Source organism: Anoplophora glabripennis, unplaced genomic scaffold (assembly GCF_000390285.2).
Source record: "Anoplophora glabripennis isolate ALB-LARVAE unplaced genomic scaffold, Agla_2.0 scaffold398, whole genome shotgun sequence".
In the NCBI taxonomy this organism is placed as follows: Eukaryota; Metazoa; Arthropoda; class Insecta; order Coleoptera; family Cerambycidae; genus Anoplophora; species Anoplophora glabripennis.
The window spans coordinates 106,582-119,414 of record NW_019416485.1 but is presented as its reverse complement, the minus strand read 5'-3'; the positions used below and the strand labels follow the sequence as shown (position 1 = coordinate 119,414).

Genomic DNA, 12,833 nt, shown 5'->3' with positions numbered 1-12,833 from the left:
TATTATTATTATTATTATTATTATTATGCCATGGGTCCTAAACTCAACCATTTCCGAGAAAATAATTATCAAAATCTCCAACTTGATGTACACAAATTCGATTAATTAAGTAATATTGACATAACTGCGTGCATAGAATACCATAAAATACAATGCTTATCACTCTTTTAAAATTCTTTATGCATAATTCTAAAAAATAATAAACGTTGCAATAAATTTAAAATTCGATAGAAATCATATTGAGCAGTGTGACAACGGGTCGGCGGTTAACACGAGGTACTAAGGTGTTCAATAACCAACAATATGCAAGTCAGTTGGTATCTGGAATTCGACAGTCGAAGACGAATTTTTGCCACTGCACATCAAATAAGAATAAATCCTGGTATTTTCCAGGGAGTGCGCGAAAACTGGATTCGAAGGTGTCGTACATGCATCGAAGATGGTGATGTTTGAGCATATGTTGTAATTTGTTGCATTTAAAAATTACTGAATTTTGCTTTTTGGTAAGTACTTAAATTATTTTTAGTACGTATGATTATTTGGACGACGACGTGAATCTTTGGGTATTTTAATTACATATTTTCAAATTTATAATTTGATTAACAGTTCCTGTTTTAAGAGATTCATAATTACTAAAATTCAAGCTGAAGTTTAAGCACAACACTATCTTCGTACTACAAAATCGATACATTTTATTTTATTTATTTAAAAACTAGAAAACAATTGTCTTGAAATTAGCTGTGTAACATTAGAAGCGCTGTTGTCACGTTGTGATGAAACTCCCCAATATTAATACTCGCTGTATTTTGGAAACCGTTAATCTTACGCCGGCCCCCCTGTAATATATAACTTTTTTATTCATTTATTACTCTATTTCATGCTCAAGTAATGGCAGTCAAACTTCTTACACCCTGTATAATATGTAATAATTCATATTCAATAAAAGTATCAATAAACTGTCCTGAAATAACGTTTCATTGACTTTCGGATACATTAAAACATACATTTCTTTCATGTATTATTATTAGACATACGATGATATTACATAGTTCTTCTTTGCTCGCTCCTGCTATTCCAAATATCATTCCTACTTTTATTTATGTTTAAATAGAATTCATGAGAAAACTTATTATTTAAAAACTTGTACATGTGTTCTCCGGTAAAGAATCTTGATTTTTTCACTTTATGACCAATATTTTTTCTCTTAAGAAAGTCAGTTAACATGGCATATTTTGAAATATTAACAGCTTTATGCAAAATATTATTGCTTTGAGCATATTCAGCCCATAAGCTAAAATTACATATGATATACAGTGCGTCCCAGAAGTAACCCAAAAAATTCATATTTTATTTTTTGTTGAGTTTTCACAAAAATGCTAAAACAAGTCAATTAGTAAATAGGAATTGTCGTTTTGTCACGTTGGTTAAACCTTTTTTGCGCTATGTTTCATAAACCTATGACGTCATCGACATTTTTTTTAAATAGCACTACCTAATTTTGTAAGCATAAATGGATAGCCCTTTTGAAGGGAAATGCGTCGGTATAGGGTTTGGCCTACTTTAGTTTGACAGGTGCGAAAAAAAGCCAACGATTGGAATGAACATGGTTTGAATTAATTACAAAAGTAGGTATCACAAACTTATTCGCGAACAGTGCTATAGCAAAAAATGTGTTTTGGTTATTTGTAGGCACATGTTTTTATGTAGATTGGGCAGGTACACCCGATCACAGTGGCTATGTAGGCATTGTTCTGAAGACGACATTTAGCGAATGCAATAGTGCGTCATATCATTGTGACAGTTACAAATACTTAATAACAATACAATAACTTTACATTACGATGGTGTTGTGTTTAAATGAGAAACAAAGAACTGAAATGCTAATTATGGTTGGATACGGAGATAGGATCCGTAGTTATGATGAAGTATGTCAATTATTCAATGCCAAGTATCCAGAACAACTAATACCTCCGTCTACAGTATGCAGATTAGTACCCAAATTTGAAGACGNTTACCCAACCCGAAACAGATACCGCCTGGACCAGAGTAATTTAAAACTGAACAGAAAAGAAAAATATTTATAAATTGAATCAATGAATCAATCCAGCCCTTATGCAAAATTTTGAAGAAGGAAAATGGAGAATAAGAGGTGGGAATTAATCATAGTATATGTTCCAAAATTTGCCTCCAATAATAAATATATCTATCTCAAATTATCGATGGGGCCAGGCATTGTTTATTCCAATAAATGCTACAAATTATGTAAAATTACTTATGCAGAGAATCCGATTTGACAACTAAGGAAAAGAGATTAATTCTTCTACAATTAAATTTAGAGAAAAATTAAAATTTATTTATATAATGGAACGCATACATTCACTTGGCACTTCCTAATTTGAATTCTACGCAACGGGGGAAAATCCCATTACCAAATCATTTATTTTCATTTATCCTCCCATTTCGCTAAACACCGAATCGTTTATTTAATGGAAAGTACTTTACTACGAGACATTTGATCAAATGAGTTGTTGAATTCAGTCAAACTTACCTCGTTAACACCTCTAACGATCGCTCTCATCGTGGCGTTCCTTGGACCGTCAACTGTCTTCCCGTCATCGGTGGGTCCCCACGAGGCACTGTAGATATCTATAAGGTTGGGTTCGTGACCCATGGAATTGGCCTCTATCAGATCCGTCATGTACGGTTGGTCCAACATGCGAATTCCTGTAAAAATTTTACAAAGTTAGAGATGATTTTGTAATATAATTTAATTTTTGAAATTAATAATAATTATCTGAATTGTTAAAACTTACTGAGAACCTCTGGAATCGCTCCCAAGTTACATACTATAAAGGAAGAGGAAATATTTGTGATCGTAAATGGAAAAATAGCTAGTTCAACTTCAGGTAGTCATCAGTTACCTGCTACTTTAATTCTTTTTGTGGAGCTGTGTGTTTAACCTAAGATTATAGTATAGGGTTTGGCCTACTTTAGTTTCACAGGTGCGAAAAAAAAGCCAACGATTGGAATGAACATGGTTTGAATTAATTACAAAAATAGGTATCATAAACTTATTCGCGAACAGTGCTATAGCAAAAAATTTGTTTTGGTTGATTGTAGGCACATGTTTTTATGTAGATTGGGCAGGTACACCCGATCACAGTGGCTATGTAGGAATTGTTTTGAAGACGACATTTAGCGAATGCAATAGTGCGTCATATCATTGTGACAGTTACAAATACCATAACTTTACATTACGATGGTGTTGTATTTAAATGAGAAACAAAGAACTGAAATCCTAATTATGGTTGGATACGGAGATAGGATCCGTAGTTATGATGAAGTATGTCAATTATTCAATGCCAAGTATCCAGAACAACCAATACCTGCGTCTACAGTATGCAGATTAGTACCCAAATTGGAAGACGTTGGCCATGTTAGAAATCTGTCTAGATCTAGAAAGTCAACGACAGTGATAGAAAATGATAGGCAAAATGTTATGTTTAGCTGCCACTGAAAATTCACACACTGCCATTCGTCGTATCGTCGAAAACGCCAACATATCAATACATAAAAACGTACCTACAATCAACCAAAACACAAAACATCCCCAAATTTCCATTTTTTACTGTGGTACTGTTCTCGCATCAGTTTATGATACCTACTTTTGTTGTTATTTTAAACCATGTCCATTCCAGTCATTGGATTTTTTTTCGCACCTGTCAAAGTAAAGTAGGGTAAACCCTATATCGACGCATTTCCCTTCAAAAGAGCTATCGATTTATGCTTAAAAAATTAGGTAGTGCTATTTAAAAAAAAATGTCGATGACGTCATAGGTTTATGAAACATAACGCAAAAAAGGTTTAAGCAACGTGACAAAATGACAATTCTTATTTACTAATTGACGTGTTTTACCGTTTTTTTGAAAACGCAACACAAAATAAAATACGAATTTTTTGCGTTACTTCTGGGACACACTGTATATTATCTTCTCGAAACTTTTAATTGTCTTAAAATTAAAACCATAATTCTACAGTGGATTTAGTTGAGCCAGAGTCTTCTAATAAATACAATTTTTTTATTATCTTTTTTATTTTAAAACTTTACAACTATACCTACTAGAATTATTGTTCGTCCTTTAATAATTTTTTTGTTGAATATTCAAATAGTTTCCTTAAATTTAGAGAAGTGAACTTTTCTGGGAAATAATAAAATAACTAAATTATCTAAACGAGAATGCTAATTAATTCACTGACGTCATAGAAATCATGCGATATGTACTATTGTTTTTGACAAATCTGTATATTGTGACTAAATATTTAATAACATACAATATGCGACTACGTGATAAAAAATTTAATTTCAGATAAAGGATTAAGCAGTTTTCTCATAATGTGGCTTTATTCACCATTATACATAACATAAAAAAAGTTTATCACCATACGATAAGGCTAATCCCAATTAATCAGGTAAATAGTAACTACGATAAGTTATGCGAGAGCTTTATAATAATTCATTTGTAATATCAGTTTCTATTATACTATAAATAGGGATTACCTTTGAGGTATACGAGTCTATAATTACGTATTTAATGTCCACATACTGGATTCTAATGAAAACATTAGATTGCATATTGTAGCTTTAAAATTTAACTTACGTTGTAAATGAAAACTAAAGTATCATAATAAAATTAAATTTGAAGTAAAAAAATTCAGTATTAATAGGAAATTGGATATAATTATCAATTTGTCGATCATAATTTAAATGATTCACGTTACATCACTATTTTTTCAGCAAACTGTACTATTGAATAATTTTATAAAGTTTAATATCTTGACCATATTTTTTCAAGCATTAAAAAAACCTGAAGGAATAAACAGATGTTTGAAGATTCGCCCAAATTTTTGGGATGTTACAGTAACACAGCAATGCGATATGTAATTTTGAATGTATCCTATTAAATGCCAACAAAGCTGATACACACTGGGTATGTTCAAGTTAATAATTTGTTTAACAATTTGTTAAACATTATAATGAATTTTACTCAACCACTGGCACCTTCGCCATTTATTCGAATTATAATTATTTTTATTTTCTTAAATATCTATAGTTTCACATGAAACTTGAATTCTTGTGAAATGGCATAGTTTATGGTTACAAAGTAGTCGACACTTCATGTTCTGAAATTTTATACCATGAAAATAAATAACATTGAAGTAGGTAAAGGTGTGTTTATAATGGTAAATATTCTCGACATTAAAAAGTATTTATCACGAATGTTTAGAATAACAAATCAAGGAAACGAGACAGTTAATTATTTGGAATTTTATAAAAAATATCTAGCATTACGACCAGAACAGACAAAGTCAGCTCACTCACAATGCGAGATGGGTCGGTCACGAACCAGGTAGAAATATAGAAGTACCAAAGGAAGTCGGCCCAGTGGGCACAGTGCTTAAAATTGCCAGATCCCTGAACTTATACCGGACACGCATTACGAAGAAGTTCTGCCACCATTCTGGTAAACCAAGAAATAGATATTTTAGACCTTAAAAGGCACAGTGGGTGGTGTTCGTCCTCTGTAGCTGAGGGATATACGAGTCAACAAATTCAGTAATGGTGTCAAATTACCTGAGCGTGCAAAAACATTATTGTTAACCCTACAAGACAGATTCTACCCTTAAGAGAGATATGATAGCAATTTTGCTAATATTTTTTCAAAAAAATTAGGCAAGCAGTTTCAATAGCAAACACTACACATTAAATTTGCTTTTTAGAAATTATATATTTGAAGTTCGAGTGAGTCGGCGTTTTTACATAACATTAAAATAATTAGGGAAACATATGTTATGCAGGTATAGGTGTAATACAGAAAGAATTATGAATTCGCTGCTATAGTTCCCGAGATTTTCTTCAAGATTAGGAATCGAGGCCAAGGAAGAAATAATTATTTGTCATAAAAAAAACAGTGCGCTAAAACAGAAAAAAGTAAGTTAATGTATGCTGGCCAACGAACAAGATTTGCATAAAATTGTATTACCCTGATGAAAGAAATTTGAATAATAATTCTTGAATTATATAGATCAGATACTGTTGTGAAATTGGGTTAGATTTTATCTAAACACTGAAGTTACTGATTATCTATCTAAGGCCTGTGAGTTATTTTAAATTGTAAACATAAAGTCAATAAGAATGAAAAGATAAGCGATATTATATAATGAGATAAATTATAATTAAATTAATAATTTGGAGTAAAATTATAGGTAACTTTTATGCAAGTACTTAATTTTAACCTAACTGTAACAAAAGCCAGATCCGTGTAATTTATGGGGCGGTTTTCTTAAAGACTGGGGCTCAATAGTTCTATTAGGCCTTCTAAGAACAACCACGGTCAGACGAAGATCAAGTAGTATGGGCGCTATATTTATATTTAGAGGGTGGTCTGAAGAGCTTTTGTCGCGGAGACTACTAAATTTACAAACCGATAATTAGAACAGTCCCAAAACACTTCGGGTTAAGTAACTTCTTGAAAACGTATCACCATGTGACAGTGTCACCTGTTGCGTCCGGGAGGCGTCAGCCTATCCTGGGACAGAACAAAGAAACCTATATTTTTAATAACGCGCGAAAACATGAGAAAGGCATAGAAGTTCCAAATTAGAATTAAATCAAATTGTTAAATTGATAATAATTGAAAAAGAAAGTTATATCAAATTGCTGGTTTTTAGGCGAATTTTCCAAGCTATGAGAATAGATTAAATGAGATTGACTAATCCGTCCCGTATTGCCATACGGAGTTACAAGAGGAAGGTGTAGGGTTATTTGTAAGTTTAGTGTCAAAATTATTTAGACAATTGTAAATTCAGTCAATTAGATAGCTATTAACATGGTATAGTTATGCTAAAGCGTCCCGATATTCAGTGTTTCCGCCAGTAAGATAAGAACAGAAACTTCTGGACCCAAGAAATGGGCGTGTAGAAGCTAGGTGTCGAATTCAGAAGAAATCTCCGAAAAAAAGTCAGTTCCACATTGAGCAGTGTACTTAGTTTTAAAGTATCGAGTTAATTTAATAATGGATAAAGCCATTCCAAATTTTGCTATGAATCTCGCATTCCCTGAATCTCGGTACGCTGTCGCGTGTACATGAATCAATAGTGTTTGTTCGAATTTGTTCTGTTACCGTTGTTCTGTTTGTTTGGTTTTATTGTTATTAAAACCCTTCCTGGAAAGTTTTGGTGTTTTCTTGTTCATCCAACTTAAGTGTCACCCTATACAACCAACCACTGGATTATCTTGTACATGAGCGACGTACGATAAGTGTCTGGAATTCATTCTCTGAACGTACAACATTTCTAAGTTCCCACGTATCGATTAAAGTGTAATGATAATTATAAACTCCCTTTCGAGAAGTTAATAGTAAACTCTTTTGCCAGTGAATACAGTCATTATACTGATCACAGCGGTAGATAGATAAATAAAGAAATAACCCCTCAGGTTACATAACTTTATTTTCATAAACGTGGAACGCAAGTCGATTAATTACTTCTTTTGATTAGCTGAATACTTACTTGCAATTGTTTGAACGCCTACGAACATTGTCGAATACGTACACATAATCCTTTCCTGGATTTGTACTAACAATAAGCAAATAAAATTTGTATATTGCTGAAAACAATAACAACTGGAAATAATTCGTATCTAAATAAAGAGTGTCCAAAAAGAAACGCAGGATTTCATATGAGGAAAAGAGATTTTGATAATTAAAAAGTTTATACATGTGTTTAAATGGTAGATATTGCCATTACATATGAAGAACCTCATATCCAATCTCACTTTAAGAGAAAAACGGACCAATCACCCCACCAGCGTAAAATCCACACCATACTGTCACTCTTTAGTATACAGTGGTCGTTTTTGAATGACCCGAAGATTGTCTGTGCCCCAAATTCGATAGTTTTACTTATTTACATACCCACTAAAATGGAAATGCGCTAAATATGATTTTCTTAGCAAAATCACCACCCACTTGTTAATTCTCCAACATCCAATCAACGAATCTCCGGCGTATTAAATGGTGGTTTCAAATCCTGGTTAGTTGAATCTCAAATCGATGCAGATGCAGATCTTTTGTTAAAATCCGCTGTGCTTTTTAAAATGTTTAATCCCAAGCAATATTTTCAGCTAAACGGCTAGTACTAGGCCGATCAGTGATCTTATTGTCTGCAACTGAACCTGTTTGTTCAAATTTGGTAACTAACCTTGTTATAGTTGTTTCTTTTGGTTCGTTCTTTCTACGTAATTCGTGCACAATCTCAGCTACACACTCTCCGAACTTGTAATGAATTTTCACAATATTCACTCGCTCATCCGTCGTTCACTACTCCATTTTGCCTAACCGCAACGTGTTTATTACAAAATATGACCCTACACAATGCTACCAACTCTTGGGAATTAAAAATGGCGCACAATTCAAATTCTGCGTTACTTTTGGGACGACGTTTATAAACTTATATTAGAAATGTATATACGGAACACATTCATTTGTACTTAGAACTATATTTAATTGAGAATAAAAATAAAATTTTAAGAATTATTACTTTTCAGCTCTCTGAACAAATTTATTGATGTTTTTATTTTTAGCACCTAGTTTGAACTCACATTTTGTATTCAATGTCAAGCTTTAGCATGAATTCAGAAAGGAGAACCTACGCAGTGAAAAAGTGGAAATTTTAATTGAAACTTGTTGAAACAAGACATATTAAAAAAATGTCGATAGATCACCCAGTATCGAGTACTCTTTACCATATTCTTTCAGAATTTTTATATAATTTTCCTATTCTAGTAATTGTCAGTTTATTTAAAAACTGTTTAGTCTCTTCGAAAGTCATCGTAACATTTGTATTTTGGATTTTGTTATTACCTAATAAGCCTGCAGAATTTGAGTATTACGATGATAAATGAGATAATACAGGGGCGGATATTTAGGGGTATCGTCATATTTTTTGAGTACTTTGCAGTCTGAATAGTACACAGTACTTCTACGCCACTGACACTTTCACAAAAATAGTAAAATGAAGTAGGTAACAATTCTAATTTGGCAGCATTAATCATTTTCACGGATGAGGCAGGTTGAAGATCGAAACTTTTTCATAACATTATTGAAGTCACACATCAAGAAAGCTATAATTTAAATATTAGTACTCGGAGAAACAGGTTACTACTATTAACTGAAGATATACCACTGAATGACAGGGATGGTTTGTGGTTCATGCACGATGGTACTCCTCCTCATATTTCGTTACCTGTTCGAAAGTATCTCGATGAAACTTAGGAACAAAAATGTGGATTGGACATAGTGGACTGGTTTCATGAACACATAGAACTCCAGACCATAATAAATGCTGGACTTGTCCAATTGGAATTCGCTTAAAAGTTTGGTGTATTGAGAAGCAGATAACAACAGAGAATAGAAGAAGGCTGCAATACAATTAAAGCCCAACCTGGAATATTTGAAAGAGTACGTAAATCGTTGTAGATGTAAGTAGAACCTGCACTGCTATACAAAATACTGTGTGAGCACCATCTCTAAAAATACATTTTTTCATTAAATAAAATTGTTAAACCTCCCATTTTCATTTAATAGTTCTAATTTTTAATACTCTATGAATTTATAGGAACTCTTTTTAAATCTCAATGAGTACAACATTCAAGAATAAAGTATCGACAAGTTGTGTTCCAATGTGCATAGGAGTTTTAAAATTACAAGCTTATTTAGGTATTTATTATTAGCTTATTATCTCAGAAATGAGATTTTTCCAGACTTCATATGAACTTTTTCATATTTTTTTAAGTACATCTTGCTTTTAATTTTTGTAAAACCCTTAAGAAAAATTAAGTGTTCAATTATTAAATACAGGAAGGGATAAAGGATACGTTGTTCCGTACACTGCTGGTATTATTTCTTTTTTTTCCGCAAGTAGTACCGCACAGTAACAGCACAGCCGCAGCTAATTTAACAAATATCGAACTTTTCAGTCAACCTGTTATTGGGAAATGCAGTTGTTGTTCAGTAGGTATTTTAGATTTACTAAAGGTTTGAATATGCTGTTTAATTTACCTTATTAGGGAAAATTACTTCCTGGGCGTTGATCACCAGTCGATGAAAGAAGTTTCTGTCACCTTTGCCTTTGAAAGTATTTTATTGACTTCCTTTTTGTTTGTTTAGATATTATTATCGAACATTTCGATTAATTCTCGGTTTCTAAGAAAAAAGTTTCAAGGATATTTTAAACTTTTAAGTAATTCAAGGAACTCACGAAATGGAAATACTGTACCAAAAACCCTTCGTAAACACAAAGCACGTGAATAATGTAAAGGGTTTTCAGAGATTAAACTTGCAAACCGCATTACACCGGCATGTAACCACCAACCTTACCATTTAATGTTAATAACAGAAACAACGTTATATAAAGGTCCGACCTTTAATGGAAGTAAATTACAAAGGAATTTGTTAATTTTCGGTAAATTAAAGCAATGAATGAATTCATCGTTCGGGGTAACCGAGTAAATGAAATTAAAAATAATTTTTTGGAATTTTAGAATATAAAATTATTATTTCGTATATGTGTATATTTGAGGGATGTTCAAGAAACCGTCAAATGTTTAGCTGTGTATTAATTTAAAACAGTTTATGAATATTTAGAACGACGAAAATTAGACTTTCACGGATTGTGATATATAAAATAATTATTTTTTCCACAGCCTACCTAAATTTGTAAAAAAATAGTTTCTTCAACATCAAATTCCTACCCGTCCTTGCTGGAACACAACATTTTTTTTTTTAATTCCGACGCCACTGTTTATTTTTGTTCATAATATTTCCAGTTTGACACCAGGGCCTTGTAATGAGAAACAAAATGCGAGAAGTCAAAAATGTTACTAAATAATCTCTGTTTTACATAAAATTATGTTTTTCAAAATTCCCGATAAAAAATTATAGCGTCATAGACAATTGTTTTTACAAAAGCATATCGAAATACTCCATAAAGAAATAAATAAATGAATTATATATAAATATACAGGGTGTTAGTAAAAAAGTGCGACAAATTTCAGGGAGTACATGAGAAAATAATGGCAGTTTGCTTATAAACGTATGTCCGCAAATGATTCGTTTTCCGAGATACGGGGTGTCAAAGTTTTTCTTAAAAACTGACGATTTAATGTATTGCTCTGAAACCGGTCGAGATGTGCAAATGAAATTTTGTGGGTTTTAAGAGGTAGTTATTGTGCATTTTTTAACATGCAATTAAGAATTTTATGTTCATCATTGACGCGCGTACGGGTAATAATCTCAATTTTTTTTAAGAAAAAAATGGTACGTCACTGAGATATTACAAATTAAAACTCATTTTTGAACTTCTCGTTCAATTTGTGACAAAAAATCTCCCTTGCCTTTTCTTCGTATGTGGCGCCGTTTTGATGCAAAAATATAAAACATCTTAACGCGTATTTTTTATTTCTTTAATACATTATCAAGAACTATCTAATACAATAACATTAAACCAGAACAATAACAGAAAATAACACTAATATAATTTTGAAAAGGCGCAAAGCTACAACAAATGTTCAAAATGACCTCCCTCAGACGTGACACAAGATTCAACTCTTTGCCTCATTGATTGTCGTATTCGCGCAAATATTCCTGGTATATTTCTTATTGTCTCACAGCCGACTATAATTCGATTCCTCAGGTCATCAACATTTTCAACGGGAGTGGAATAAACTAATGACTTAAGAAAACCCCAAATGCAAAAATCAAGAGGATTTAAATCCGGCGATCGAGCAGGCCAATGTTCCGTACCTCCTATACCTATCCAACGATTTGGATATACTGTGTCTAAGTGATTACGTACATTAATGCTAAAATGGGCTGGTGCACCATCATGCATGTACCATAGGTGTTGTCTCAGCTGTAGATGAATTTCTTCAGAAGAACAGGTAACTCTTCCTGTAGGAAATTAAGATAAGATTCGCCTGTTAGTCGTTGTAGGAGGAAATATGGACCGATTAAATGATCATCAATTACCCCAAGCCATACATTTACGGAAAACTGATGCTGAAAAGGAGCTTCAAAGATTCCATGGGGGGTTTTCCTCTGCCCATAAGTGATTGTTATGGAAATTTCGTATACACTGTCGTCCAAAAGTAGCCTCGTCAGTAAACAAAACGGCATTTAAAAAATTAGGAATTTGAGCGATTTGATGATTAATCCATTGGCAAAAAAATAGGCGCGGAAAAAAGTCTCTAGGTAGTAGAGCTTGCACACGTTCAATATGAAACGGATACAATTGCTGTTCTTTAAGAATTTTAAATACAGTGAAGTTGCTTACATTCAATATGTTGGCAATTTTTCGAGTACTTGTTTCAGGTGACTCCGCAATTAACTCGAGAACTGCTTCTTCTAGTTGCACAGTTCGTACTTCTCGAGGGCGCCCACAGTCACCCGTTTGTTTCTTAAATGAACCATTTTCGCGCAAACGTTGATGAATACGAGCAAATATTGTGTGATGAGGTACCCTACGTCCTGGATACAACTCAGCATACAATCGTCGAGCTTGTCGACCATTTCCATTCTTCGACCATAGACAAAATGCATGTCTGACAATTCCGCATTTGTAAAATTTTCCATTCATTTCGATAAAAGAAAAATTAATTACTTATTAACACTAATGTTATAATAATGACGAAACGCTAATTAGACATTTCTTAAAAATATTCATATGTAACACACAAATATTGACAGTAGCCCACTAGGTAATGTATTAAAGAAATA

At 32.7% G+C, this 12,833-nt stretch overlaps 1 protein-coding gene across 1 annotated transcript in view; it reads right to left on the bottom strand.

Annotated features, from left to right (window-relative positions):
- The window catches only part of LOC108909206 (neuroendocrine convertase 2), a 134,187-nt gene that overhangs the window by 75,770 nt on the left and 45,584 nt on the right, over positions 1 to 12,833 (bottom strand). Inside the window, exon 6 of the mRNA XM_018713462.1 lies at positions 2,549 to 2,724. Within this exon, the coding sequence (XP_018568978.1) occupies positions 2,549 to 2,724 (176 nt within the window). The remainder of the gene's footprint in view (positions 1 to 2,548; positions 2,725 to 12,833) is intronic.